This window comes from Tamandua tetradactyla, chromosome 2, assembly GCF_023851605.1.
Source record: "Tamandua tetradactyla isolate mTamTet1 chromosome 2, mTamTet1.pri, whole genome shotgun sequence".
NCBI lineage: Eukaryota > Metazoa > Chordata > Mammalia > Pilosa > Myrmecophagidae > Tamandua > Tamandua tetradactyla.
The window spans coordinates 149,932,001-149,946,296 of record NC_135328.1 but is presented as its reverse complement, the minus strand read 5'-3'; the positions used below and the strand labels follow the sequence as shown (position 1 = coordinate 149,946,296).

General features: G+C 36.2%; 2 protein-coding genes across 2 annotated transcripts in view; one reads left to right on the top strand and one right to left on the bottom strand.

The window, feature by feature from the left end:
* Positions 1-5,096, bottom strand: part of ZDHHC14 (zDHHC palmitoyltransferase 14) — a 417,907-nt gene extending 412,811 nt beyond the window's left edge. Inside the window, exon 1 of the mRNA XM_077149346.1 lies at positions 4,751-5,096. The gene's annotated coding sequence lies outside the window, so the exon portion shown is untranslated. The remainder of the gene's footprint in view (positions 1-4,750) is intronic.
* TMEM242 (transmembrane protein 242) overlaps positions 4,784-14,296 on the top strand; it is a 41,454-nt gene continuing 31,941 nt past the window's right edge. Inside the window, exons 1-3 of the mRNA XM_077149349.1 lie at positions 4,784-5,083; positions 5,656-5,756; positions 10,587-10,724. Coding sequence (XP_077005464.1) covers positions 4,996-5,083; positions 5,656-5,756; positions 10,587-10,724 — 327 coding nt within the window. The 5' untranslated portion in view covers positions 4,784-4,995. The remainder of the gene's footprint in view (positions 5,084-5,655; positions 5,757-10,586; positions 10,725-14,296) is intronic.

Below are 14,296 nucleotides of genomic sequence, written 5' to 3'. Positions count from 1 at the left end.
TAGAAAAATATTTGAGACTTCTAGCTGCTCCAGAATTTTGGAGCAGCTAGAAGGAAAAATTTGAGAGGACTGTGTGTCAGCCCATGACAAACTCTGGGATCTGTCCTGTGGCTACTTGTGGAAGAGTGTTTTGAAAACTATTGCTCTTTTTATTTCTTCGCTTTGTATATATGTTATACCTTACAATAAAAATGTTTTAAAAAACAAAACTATAAGTAGAATGGATATGGAAGGTGATAGAAGTTCGACAAGATAGATTTTGTTATAATCATTGCTAACTACAAGTATGAATGGATACAGAAAGTAGTAGAGGAGGAAGTGAATTTTGTTTGTTATAGTCATTGCTGACTATAAGCTCTGAATGAATGTGGGGAGTTGAGAAAAAGGAGTTTATGAAAGTGAAATTTGTCTGTCATAGTAAGTGATGAACAAAATTTAATGTCTATCTATTATATATTTCAAAAAAGAAAACTTTTGCATCACACCAGGTATTCACACAAAACTACTGAGTATAGTTTTCTCCTTGTTAAAATAACATGGATTGCTAGACTGCTCTTAATGTAAAGTTTTTAAAAAGTTTTTCTTAATCATCTGAGTACTCTGTGCAGAAAATAAAATTTTTCATTTATTTATATATATTTATATACAACATCCTTGTTAATGTTTATGCTGACATTATCATCTCTGGTTCAGAAAACAAGTCTTCTCACTGTTAAGGGAACTACTGTTAAAAATAATTTGTTCTTTCACCTTCCATAGGTAAATTGCTAAAATAGCTTAACTTATTGCATAGGAGGTATTTGGGAAGCATTAAAGTGGTTAAAAGAGATTTTCTATCCTGTTGCTGGTTAAATTTGTATAGATAAAATAATATCATTCATATATTTAGAGACTGTATAAAATTCCTTAAGTTTGACAATGTTCTCATTGTTTATGTTATATCCTGATACTAATCTGTATGATGTTAAGGAATGGTATAGAATTGTTAGTCATGGTTTCAGTTATTCTTAAAAAGCTACAGATCATAAAAAGAGCCAAATTATCAGTTGCACTGCTTTGCTCTAATACTTCTCTAAAAGTATATATGGTCAGCAAAAGGTCAGTGCTCCATTAAATGCCAGGATAAATATATAAATTATATTTTTATCTGTTAATTAACATAACTCTGGAAATGTGTAAAAGTGAAGCAGAACAAAACTTCTGCTATGGATTGTTAATATAAAATAGTTTTTATTCCTGAAAGTAGCTTCATTTAAAAATGCTTATAAAAATTAGAACTTAGATTATAAAATTTTAACTGTTATCTTAGTATCCTGAAATGCTTTGCTTTTTGTATAGCCTAGTAGTTCCCTGGAACTGTAAGTATCTGTATGTCACATGGGACTCAGATTTAGTTCTCCAGCTCTGAAGGTCAGCATAACTCCATATGGCAACTGTTAAGAAAAAAACAAAACAAAATGAAAAAGATCAAATTCTGATTAAGGATATGCTGAAACTGATTTGGTTAAAACTAAGGTAGATAAATATACAAGCTAAAGAATAATATTGTCTGTATTTTAAAGCTTTAACATTTTATGTGAGACAAAAAGAAAAATATTTATTCTGCCCAAAATTTAAATTTTCTATAGCATACCATCTAATTTCATCTGTCTAGTCAGTTTATTTAAATAACCTAATTCAGATTTATTTGATATAGAATGTAGAATAAGAAATGAAATCTTAATATTCTGTATAAGTTAATGTCATACTGTAACCAAGAAATCAGGATTTAAGGGATGATTTTGATTACTGAATCATTATATAGATATTCCTTTTTATTTTCTGGTATATTGGAGTAGACAGAGGGAAATTCCTGAAATCTGTAATCCAGAGATTACAATTGTAATCCAGCTGCCTTGATCTCTGATAATGATTGTATAGCTCTTATCTTCTGCCCCTGTGATAGTAAAAACCTGTGACTACTTTTTATCGTACCCATTTGTCCACTCGTTCATCTTTAGGGTCTTGTGATCACTAAAGACAGCCTCTAATGTTTATTAGTGAAAGGTCTTAGGTCAGCCCAGAATTAACCCACCCCAAGCCCAAAGTTATCTTGATGACTGAGACTGGATCTAACCAAAGTGGGCCCACCTGACATGCACAATAGCTTAGAGTTTAACCTACAATCACCTATACCTCATTAAAATACTCCTCCATTTTTTTATCTGTAACCAAAGATGTCTCTGTGCAATAAGTAGAGTACCTCTAATTACATCATCTGAGGCCACTGCACTCATTATCCTAAACCCTGCCCATCTTTTTCTGTAAAAAACTATCAGAATCGCTGCAGTTTGGGGAGACAGATTTTGGGCTGCTAGGCCATCTGCTCTCCTACTGCGCACCTAGTAATAAACTCTTCCTCTCTTTGAAACTCCAGTGTCTCAGGAATTGGTTATTAAGTGTGTTGGCAAAAACTTCCACAGCCTTTGTCCTACAACAATCTCAGCACCAGGAACACGCCACTACTCAGACTTTCAGTCCCTGGAAACACCATTGTCCCATCACCTAGGACAAAGAGAGTGTGTGGCAGGGGCCTGGGGACAGTGAGAAGTGGGAGCAGCGATCAGTTCCTCCTCTCAAGGTGCTTATTAAACTAGGATACTCAAAATGCAAATTGTCCACCTAAGGCTAAGGAGTACCTATTGTTTTGTCTTAATTGCCTCTTCAGGCATAGGTGTAAGGGGGAAATAAAGCAGGGAAACTGCCTTTACTTTGGGAAGTTAGAGAACGCAGAAGTTTGTGAGCTGCATCTTCTTAAGTAAAAGCAGAGACAGGTGCAACAGGGTTTGCATTACTAAATCAAAACAAAGAGTATAGGACTTTTAAAATTTCCCTAGATTTGATGTTATCTCCCTTCTGTTCCTTTCAGTAAATAGAAATATAATTCTTAAAATTAAGTTTTTGTGTTATTTGGGAGAGGGAACAGCAGGATGGACAGCTGGGGAGGCTGCATTTTCCTCGAGGCAGTTTTAGAACAGAATTCCAAGTGTTCAAGTGGACGGTGGGCATTTTAAGCGGTGTAAATATTAAGAGTAAGACTTAGAGAAGTAGTTCTCAAAGTGGAACCTGCAGCACGAGTCTCACCTGTTAACTGGTTAGGCATGCACATTCTCAGACCCACCTCTAGCCCTACTGAATCAGAAACACTGGGATGGGGCCCACCGACCTGTGTTTAAGGATCCCTTCCAGGTGATTCTGATTCAGGCTCAAGCTTGAGAAGCACTGGCCTGGTGGTATTTAAGGACTTAAACAGATAATACTTGTAAATCCTGGTTCTGCCTCTTAAAGCTCTGTGAGCGCAAGCAAGTTTCTGGGTCTCTCTGAGTTTAAGGAGAGAATGTTTGTAAAGCAGATGGATAGATACATAGAAAGCACTCGGTACAAGTTGGCTGCCACTGTCACTATTTTTTATGGCCAAGAGGAATCAGGCCCTTAAGACTTTCAAACAAGTCAGACAGCATTTACCAACTCTGAAATTGTGTTTCCAAGGAATCCAAACATCAAATAAATTTTGTGTGATTCCATCCACAGAGAAACCTAAGACAGCTGTTCGCAATCCCAGCTGATCATCAGACATGCCCACAGAGATTTTAAACTTGCTGGTGTCCAAGCCCTGCTCTGAATCTTCAGAGTATACATTACTTTAAAACAAAATAACCAGGGTTGAGGCCCTTTGGAACAGAGCATGATAATTATTAGCACTAATTTACTGAATATCTATGTGTGCCTGGGAGCTATGCTGACTTCTGTATATACACTGCTTAGTTTAATGCTCACAACTCTATGAGGTAGGTACTACTATGTTTATTTTACAGATGAGGAAACTCGGAGGAACGGAGAGGCTAATTAATGCAACGAAGTTCACATAGTGGAGAAGTGGTTTAAGAACTGAATCCAGATTTGAGCTAGTAACTGCATTTATCAGATTAAAAATCTGATGCATTCATTCACTCATTCATCCAATATGAATTAATTGTGCACATTATTACTCAGTAATAATGCTGAGAGCAGGCAAATATAAAAACAGATTAAGACCCGTATCCCCCCTCAAAGAACTCATGGTCTAAAGTGATGAGAACGAATAGCTGGTCTCATGTGTTTGTGTCTGAGAGGCTGAAAAGGTTTTCCATGACTACCAGCCCCTGAATGGCCATATACAGAATGATCACCGTTTGCAAATCAGCCTTCCAGACTGTGGGAGATCAGGTCAGTCTGCTGGCTGCTAACGTTTCCCAGCAAGAACAGCTCTCGGGCAACCTTGAAGCTCAGAGTTAACAAACCCTTAGAGTGGTCCCCGGCTCTTCCCGGAGGTTATACAGTTCGCTTCAGTTCACCCTGCCAGCCATCCAATCCCCCAAGCAAGCCCGTTAATCAAAGCACGAGGAAAGAGGCGCATCACCACAGAGCCCGAAGGCGGGATCTCTTCCAGGGGTAAAACTTGTCACTAGCACAGAAAAGTGACGGCTGTTAGGCAATTTCCCAGAAAAGTACAGAGAACATACTGAATGAAGCCTGCGTTTGAGAGCCGTGGACGCTAGCGCTGGCCAAACCCTCGGACAAAATACCAGGCTCATCAGGAAACAGAACTCCAGGGTCTCAAACCCGGCTGGGCGTGAGATCCTGGAGCCATCTGCGACCCCTCACTGCCTCCTACAGGCACGACTGAGCATTGTTTCAAACAGATCAAATATTCAAGTGCAGCGACCATTACCTTGAGGAGACAACTAATCCTCTGAGAGAGAAGACCTGGAAGGCCGCCGCGCCCGGCGGTGCGCTCCGTACACATCACGCAGCCTCGTGCCCGCGGCGGAAAAGAGAAAGAATTTGCGCCACCGGTTACCCGAGCCCAAACTCAGGTTGCACAGGCGGCGGAGGCAACGGAACGTTTCTCCTGTGCCTTGTGATCGTGTCCACTCGGCCCCATTTGGCGTCGTACGCAATATTCGAGACTGAAAGATGGAGGCGGCGGGTTCTGCGGCTGGGGATTCGTCCTCCGGATTGGAGACTACGAGGACCACCGACGACCGGCTGTTTCTGTTTAAAGGTGTGGTGAGGTGATGGTTTTGGGCGGGTTCACCACCCACATCCGCCCTGAGAGACCTGGGCTTGGGTTCGTCCATGAGGTTAGCTCGTAGGGGTCGGAGGCTGGGCCGGGTGAGTCGCGGTGCTGATGGATTCTCCGTAAGGGGAACACAGACCATGAGCTGTACCCCTGCTCGGGCCTCGATTTCCCATCCCTTCTCTGCAGTTTTCCTCAGACCCTCTTTCCTTTTCTAATTCCCACTCTTTTCCCCCTTGAACGTACCTCACGCTGCTGGCCCGGGGAAGAGGGGAAGAGACCCTGCGCCCATACTGTGCAACTTGGGAACATCACCTCAGGATGACTCCTGGAACTTGAGGCATGGGGTCACGCAGGTTTCACAGCCGTTATAATTTATCTTTGGCAAGAGCTATCAGATCACTTTTCAGATCCCAAAAGTGACTTTGAATGTAATTTTAGAAGTATTTGAAACTTACTTGTGTACATCTTTTTAACTTCGGGTTGTTTGTTTTCTTTAATCTCTCTCCCACACCCCCATTTCCCCACTCCCGACCCCCATTCCCAACTCTTGGCAGGTGGAATTTTCCTTGGTACTGTTGCTGCGGCGGGAATGCTAGCCGGATTTGTTACAACGTTATCATTGGCTAAAAAGAAAAACCCTGAATGGTTCAATAAGGTTTGTGACACAGAATCCACGCACAGCATTGTTACTGTTTACAATAAATGGTAGCTATTTTGTATAGAAGAAATTAAAAAATACATATTGGTAATCTTTCATATTGCTTTAAGAAGTAAATCTGTACACATCTCATAGATTCAAGAAGTGTACAAATTCATCAGTGGTCTTTATTTTCATCTTAAAAGAAGTACTTAATTCTGTGCTTCTTTAAATTTTATAGAACAAGACTCTGAAAGCTCATCCAGTACATTTCCTATTCACAACATCATTTTAAATCTAAAGTAATTTCTCATCAGTTGTAAGATGCTTCAATATTTTATGTACTACTTGAGAAAGTAAACATGATGCCAGTTCAACTCTTCACTGATTGTAAGAGGCATCTCTACTCCAGAGATGTTAAATGTGTCTTAAAATAGTATTTTTGGCTCCTTGAGCATGGGAACCATGCATACTTCTTTGCTGCTACAGTCCCAGTCCCTGACAGTCCCATAGTACATTTTGGTTGAATGACTATAAACTTTGATTATTACCTATTTAAGGAAGAAAATCCTTACTTGAGCTAGATTGAAAGTCACTCTGCTGTGGTCATGGGTATCTCATTCCTGAAGAAGGAATATTCTTCACGTTTACTTGTAGTTACTTCTCCTTAGGCACTGCCCTGTCTTTCCTCCCACTCCATTGGTTTTTTAAATTTTTCATTACTTCGTTGCTTCAACAGACGTTTACTAAGGACCTTTTATGTGTCAGTCACTGTCCTAGACAGGTGCGAGGGATACAAATGCACAAAACATCTGCTTCTCAGGAACCTTAGGATCTGACAGATATTAAGCAAGTATTGACACAAGTAACTATATAGTTATAATTTGATATGTGTTATGTAGAAAAAGCGTTATATGGGATTAGAAACCAGCTGAATTACATTTCCACTTATATTTACACTAATAATGATACCTAAGCCTTAGAATATTATCATGGCAAGAGACCAAATTTTAAAGAGTGTTTAGATTCCCCTTTGAATACTTTTGAGGGCTTACATAGCATTACCCGAATCAATGTTATGAACTTCATGGGTCATTTTCCCCCCTATAATTTAGAATATTTTTAGAGCAGAAATATATCTTGTGTAAGGAAACAGTGAAACCTTATTGATAGTGGTTCTTCAACAGTGACATTTTGGTTTATTTCTGAGCCTAAGCTATCATGTTAAGTTTTGGATCACCTATCTTTTTGAGAATCTGATGGAAAGATAGGGATTCTCTCCCAGAAAAATAAAAAAGGCACATCTATATATATTCACAATTTTGCCTTCTATTTTGTGGTTCTAAAATTTGAGCATCACACATGCCTTTTAATGATCTAGGACAGTGGTTTTCAAAGTATGGTCCATGGATCCCTGGGGATCCTTGAGGCCCTTTTGGGGACCTTAAGGACAAAATTATGTTCATAATACTAAGACATTTGCACTGATGATAGAAAGGCAATGACAGGTGAAGGCTCTGTTGCCTTGGCATGATCAAGGCAGTGGCACCAAACTACTTAGCAGTTATTGTGTCCTACATTGCCATGTACCTGTAGTGTGAAAAAAAAGCTAATATTGATTAAGAATATCCTTGTTGAAGCAGTAAAATTATTCATTTTAATAAATGAATAATTTATTATTTATTATTTTTTATTTTATTATATTTATTATTTTTCTGGGAGAGAATCCCTATCTTTCCATCAGATTCTCAAAAAGATAGGTGATCCAAAACTTAACATGATAGCTTAGGCTCAGAAATAAACCAAAATGTCACTGTTGAAGAACCACTATCAATAAGGTTTCACTGTTTCCTTACACAAGATATATTTCTGCTCTAAAAATATTCTAAATTATAGGGGGGAAAATGACCCATGAAGTTCATAACATTGATTCGGGTAATGCTATGTATATACTCAACCCTTGAGTATATGTCTTTCTAAGATTCTGTGTGCAAAAATGTTAAGTATGCATGAAGCATATCCATTCTAAATTGAAGTATGATACTTTTCTCAAGGAAAAGCAGTTATGTGATTGAGTTGTAAGCTAAACTAGCCCCTTTTCAAATTTTTTCCACAAAATACTATTTTTACTGGAAAGAACAACTTAACAAGCTGTAGTTATTCAGAAGTGGATATGTGGCAGGCATTTTCTCAAAAAAGAACAAAGTGTCTCTTCAAGTAACTAACTCGTGTTGTTGCCTATGATAAAATTCAAAATTTCAAGTAAAAATTATAATTTTGAAGAACCTGAATCCGCCACTGTGAGCTTTTACAACTATCAATACTTACCAGCTTTTCTGAGGAAATTGATGGTGATACTAAACAATGTGGGTTTTTTAAATAGTTGTTTTAATAAAGGTGTCAACATTTGTAAGATCTGCCTACTTCATAAACCAAATTATTTTTTTCTAAATGATCATCATTAGTGGGTAAAAGATCCATTCCAAGTATAAAATAGACCAGTGGATTTTGATGTAACAGAGTACAAAAAAATTTACTGTTAACAATTTCAGAATACACATTGCAACTAACCCTTAAGAAACTACCATGTGTCAGGTTTTGGTGTCCTGTCAAGGAAGGAAGGCTGTTAAAATACCCCTCCCTTTGCCAACCACATAGTTTGTGTGAGGCCAGATTTTATTCTTATACGTGAACTAAAACAACATATTGTAACAAACTAAATACAATAGCAGATATGGAAATCCAGCTGTCTTCTATTAAGCCAGATATTTAAAAGAGTAACAAAAATGTAAGACATTGCCTCTCTAAACTAAATTTTTTGTTTGTTTTAGAGAATAGTTTTTTCATTAAAAATAGATTTATGTTTATAATTAAATTTTTAAAATTTCTTAGTTTAAATTTCTAATACATTAAATATTGATCAGTAGAACCCATATAACTAAAAACTCTTTGGAATCCAAGTGTAAAGAGATCCTGAGACCAAACAGTTTGAGAACCATTGTTCTGGATAGTTAAATATTTAAGGTTCTTTTCCACTCTGGGAAAATAACTTGCATTGAATCCTTATCTATCCAGACTCTATTTTAGGGATGAAATGTTTTGTAGAAAAACTCAGAGAGTCTGTATAAGTGGCTAATGAGTTTATACTGAGCAAGCAGCAGTTTAAGAATACCTCTGGGCAGAGGACTTCAAAGTTTCTGCCTGGAGCTGTTCTCTAACACTAATAATATTCTCTAATATTGGAGTGCTTACCAGATGGTAGGTGCTGTTCTAAGGGCTTTATTCACTTCATCCCCATCACAGCCCTATGAGGTACTATGTTGGACTGTTGTTGCCTTGACAAATTGGGAAACTGGAGGCACAGGTAAATTAAACACCCAATTTGGCACTCGCCATCCCTGGTTACTTCTGGGGAATAAATGATATTATTTTAAGCAGCATTTTTATTTAAATAGACTTTCGTCCACTGGCCTGGGGACCTAGGTATTAATTATAATACATAATCAAATTGCAAACCAAAAAGACTTTGGAATGATCAGCTTTTCAGTTGTGCACTGCCTTCACAGCTATTATTTCAAGAAGATGATAATCATTGCCTTTATGTCTTATTTTCATTGTCATGACTGAGTCTCATGCTGTGAAACTGGGTATTGAAAAAGCAATAGTAGGGTACTAAATAAATGTTAATTTTTCTTTGTCATTCTTTGAGTAAACAGAAGGAGGAAGCAGCCAGCTAAGATGGCCAAAGAATCCACCCTTAAGTTTCTTTGGCTTATCTATTAAAATAGTTCAAGATTTTTTTTTTACACTGGTGCATTTCATATTTGTATAACATCAGTCTAATAAAATGACTGTGAGATTAAATGAGGTGCTATGAGTGAAAATAATGTGATTTTATGTCTATTTGGTTAGAATAATTGAAGAAAATACAGAATTGATGTATACAATCACATAGTTTACTTATAAAAATAAAATAATTGTCTTATATCATGCATGAAAAAAAATCTTTCAAATAACTATAAGTTATTTCAGGACCCATTTATGTAGTGAGCAGTTTAAGAGAACTTCATCATTCATCTCTCTGATACAGCTTCTGAGATTGCCAAAGAAAGTATTTTTAAAATATATATTGTATACTTTATAAAAATAAGCCAAGTATTTCTGTGATGTAATGAAAAAAATCAAAATCTTATATGAAATAAGAATACTCTCTAGGGGAGATAACTGAATTGAACATTCTTTCTTACAAATCAGTTTGATTTATATTAGATACATCCCAGGATTAAACTGAATAAAAGCTAAAGACATGAATCTTATTCTTAGGTACACAGTTGACTATCTGAGAAACTTTGAACAATTTGCTTGTGATAGTTCCTATGTCTGAATAATAGATAATTCTCATCACCTGTTTTCTCAAAGGGTACTGGTACCCATTCAACGTTTAGGGGTACCCATGTCTTCAGACAGAAAAGCTACTATAAATACTGAATTTTCATTTAGAAAATAATTTTTGTTTTATTGTGCTGATACTGCAGTGTGATTTGTTAAATTCAATTCCCATATGCACATGCCTTAATTTGAATTAGAAAAAAATGTGAAAGTGAGGGAAAATGTAGCTTCTACTCTGTATATGGCTAATATATACAGAGATCTTTTACCTCTCAGAGAGACTGTGACTTGTCTAAAGCCATACACCTATTAAGCAGCAAAGCAGGTGCTTGAACTTTGGTTGGTCTGGCTTCCCAATATCATGGTGCTTACACAGAGTAGTTAATTTCAAATACTCCCCAAGTATTTATGTTTTCTAAACTGATTATTTTTATCTTGGCCTTTCTTTCTTCCTTTCAGGGAAGTATGGCCACAGTGGCCTTACCAGAGAGTGGATCTTCCCTTGCCTTGCGAGCATTGGGTTGGGGTTCACTTTATGCATGGTGTGGAGTTGGTGTGATCAGCTTTGCAGTCTGGAAGGCTTTAGGAGTTCACAGCGTAAGTTAACTATAATCTTGTTTTATGTATCTGAATTGCTTATTCTACTTCCTGCAGCCTAAATCTTCCTTACTTTCAAATTTGCACATAGTTTGATCACTGTTTTGGAACACAGTGACAGAAGATTTTTGATGATTTCTGTTTCCCCAATTTTGTTTTTGGCCAGAATAAAATCTCTTTATTCATTTCAGGCACTGTAACAGATATTTTAGACATAGTAGGTTATTCAATCTTCACAATAACTATGAAGCAGCTATTAATATCCCCTGTGTTATAAATGAGAAAATTGAGGCTCAGAGAGGTTAAATCACTTGCCCAAGATCACAGAGCCTGTAATTGGCAGAGCCAAGACTTGAACCCACATCTGACGGTCTTCAAAACCTATGTTTTTTCCAACTTTACCTCCCTTACAGAAGATACAAAACCACAGAATAGGTGCATGGGCTGGTGTAGGGGAAGAAGGTAATGAATTTGGTTCTTGATAACTCAGCAGGTTTTTCTAGGAATCTGTAAGTGTAGGCCTCATCTCCCAACATGATGATTAACATCACTCTGATATAAGACTGGCCATCCTTTTCCATTAATAGAAAAGAACTTCTTTTAACTTGTGTTCAGCAGGATATAATGGTAAATGAAAAACAGAATTATATGGCTGTATCTATATAAAATATATTAGCAGTTTTTTGAAAACAAGGAAATTCATGTGGCAGACATGAATGAATTATGTGCATATGGGTGTATTTTTTATTTCACTTTTCTGTTTGTTTCTTTAATATTATGTACTACTTTACAATACAGATAATTAGCTTTTAAAAATTGTGCTAGATTTTATTTTTACCAATTTGTGGTTTACAGAATTTATAAATAAAGCACAACTGTCTAGATGTTCACAAAACATCTTAGTTTCTAATAAAACAACTGAATGTTAGCACTTTACATTGACTGCATGGAATTGATAGGTAATGTTCCCATTGTTTAGAAAAAGGTCATAAACTGAATAGTAAAATTTTAAGGTATTTGAAAATGTGAATAACCTTTTATTTAGAAGAGTTACAAGAATGAATCAATCCAAATTTTCATAGACCAAGAAAATTACATTATTTAGCTTAAATTATACACTTGAGAACTTGTGCTTTATGGGCTAGACTATGCTATTTTAGTTTCTAGAATGTGGACTTTGTATAATAAGACTAGTAAGAGGATTATTGCCTAAATAAAATAAAATATTTTGGGGAGGAAACTTCTTTTTTCATTAGCACTGTTGAATATAAGGGTACTTGGAATCCTTTTATGTTTCATCCTCTTTGTCCTTTATTAAAAAGGGAGAATGCAAATACACTCTCTTTCCCTGTAAATACGTCGTTAGGCATATGCATTTGGTCTCCATGTCTGGCTCCATGTCTGGAAAATCACAAAGAAAAATGAATCCAACGAACAGATTAATACCTTTTCAAGGGTGTGTGTGTGTGTGTATATATATATGGTTTATTTTAGGAATTGGCTCATGTGACCTTGGGGATTGACAGGTACAGATTCTGTATGGCAGGTCACAAGTTGGAAACTCAATAAAAATAATCCTGCTTTATTTAAAGGCAGTAGTATATATTGATTTGTTTGCTTGATCATTCTGAATATACTTGTGGACCTACCCTGAGCCAGCACTGTGCTAAGGCATAGGTTCTAAGCCTTACTTGTTGACTTGCCAAGCAAATTTCTTATTTTCTGACCCTGCTCTGAGGCTTGCAGAGAGTGATGTGGTATATTTCAGCTCTGCATTTAGAGTTTTGATGATAATTAGAAGGCTGTGCTGAGTCCAGTGATGAACTTTTATAACCATTTATTACCTCTTATTGGGAAATGTTTTTCTATGGCTAAGGAAAGCAGTCTGAGAGAAAATGTTAAACAGAAACTGTCCAAGTCTACATAATCAATAAATAATTGCGATGCTCATTCTAGATAAATGCAGTTAAGCTGAAGTCAATTCCAGTGTCAAATAATTGTTGACAGGTACTTTGAATTGTGTCACATTTCCAATATTAATTCACCTTTAAAAAAACAGGGTGCCATCTAATGGCTACTCTAGAGCAGGTTAACAGAAGTGGTTACTTTTCCTGTTTTAATTCACAGCTACATCTGCTGGCCCAAAACGGAACATGTTAGAAAAGCTTAAAGCAAAACCCTCTTTAGTTTGTTAAAAATATTTTGAATTTACTCTTTGTTTATTCAGAAGTTATGGAATTTATTTTAACATAGAACATATGTAACACCTGAATATAAATATAATTTTCTGTTTTACATAATGCCATATCATTTAATCAGAAGTTCCACATAAGAAGAGCTGCTGAAACTATCTTGTTAGCAGACCAAAGCAGATAAATTTGCCCAGAATTTAGGATGGGACTCTCCCTCCATTCATTAGAAATCAACACAAGTTCCCAGCTCGTTTCACCAGCTGCCCCTACCTACCCTAACCAGTAAGCTTGGCTTCATTGTTCAGTATATATTCATTGATTACTTTGAACTATGGTGTTTTTTTCTCATTTGATTGTGATTGAGGTTGCATTTATTTTATCACAGCAACTTAATTATGGAAAAAGTTTAAACTTCCTAAAGGGTTTATGGCCTCCTAATGCAGCTATGCAAATGAGCAGATACTGGACAACTGACATGTTTGGGCCAATGAGTGCACATTCACCAGGTCAATTGACTCAGTTGTTTTTATCAGGGTAGGCATTTTAAGTTTAGAGAATATTCTAAAAAAATGCTCTTCAGTTGGTAAATAAGGAACTGTTGTGGTTCTAACTGTTAAGTTTCTAATTATACAAAAAATAAATATGCCAGTTACAGTTGGTCATGTTATTCAAGAACAGGAACTTTTTAGTTTTTGTATCTTTTGTTATTTGTCCTAGATATTGATATTTGAAAGGATTTTTGAAGAGATAATGCATATTTATGGTTAGACTATGTTGTTTTTTTCCTCCTCTTAGAAGGGAAAATCATTAGGGATATAAATAATTCCTGAATGTTAGGATTTTAAGCTTTATAGAAGGGAGTTTGCTATTTTAATAACTGCCTGTGGATTGTTGTCTATGATAAGGTTATCATCTCAAAGTACAGGTCGGAATCATCCATTGCTAATGCTTACCGTGACTTGTGTATAATATATTCGTCATACTTGATGCCATTAGAATTTACAGATAATGTATAGCTCCTGCCCTTAATAGGCGCTAAAACCTCAATAGTTAATAAAAGAGACATAAAATTTGTAACCAAGAGTGAAACATTCTTACTTATTCTGGTTGTGATTGCTTTAAATTTTCCAGAGATTTAAGTTAAAAAAATTATTAACACAGAGATGAAGTTTTAAAATTTATTTTAACCTTACCATGGCATAAGGGGTATTTCTTTGTTTAAATATTTCATTGTTTATTTTTAAAGAAAAATATATTTAGGACCCATCTTATTAAGCAAAGATAACTGGAGTTTTTTTTGTAAAAATGTGTTCATATCATTAAAGAAATCAGTGTAGAAAAGTACAGCTCAGCAGGCAGAGTTCTCACCTGCCATGCCAG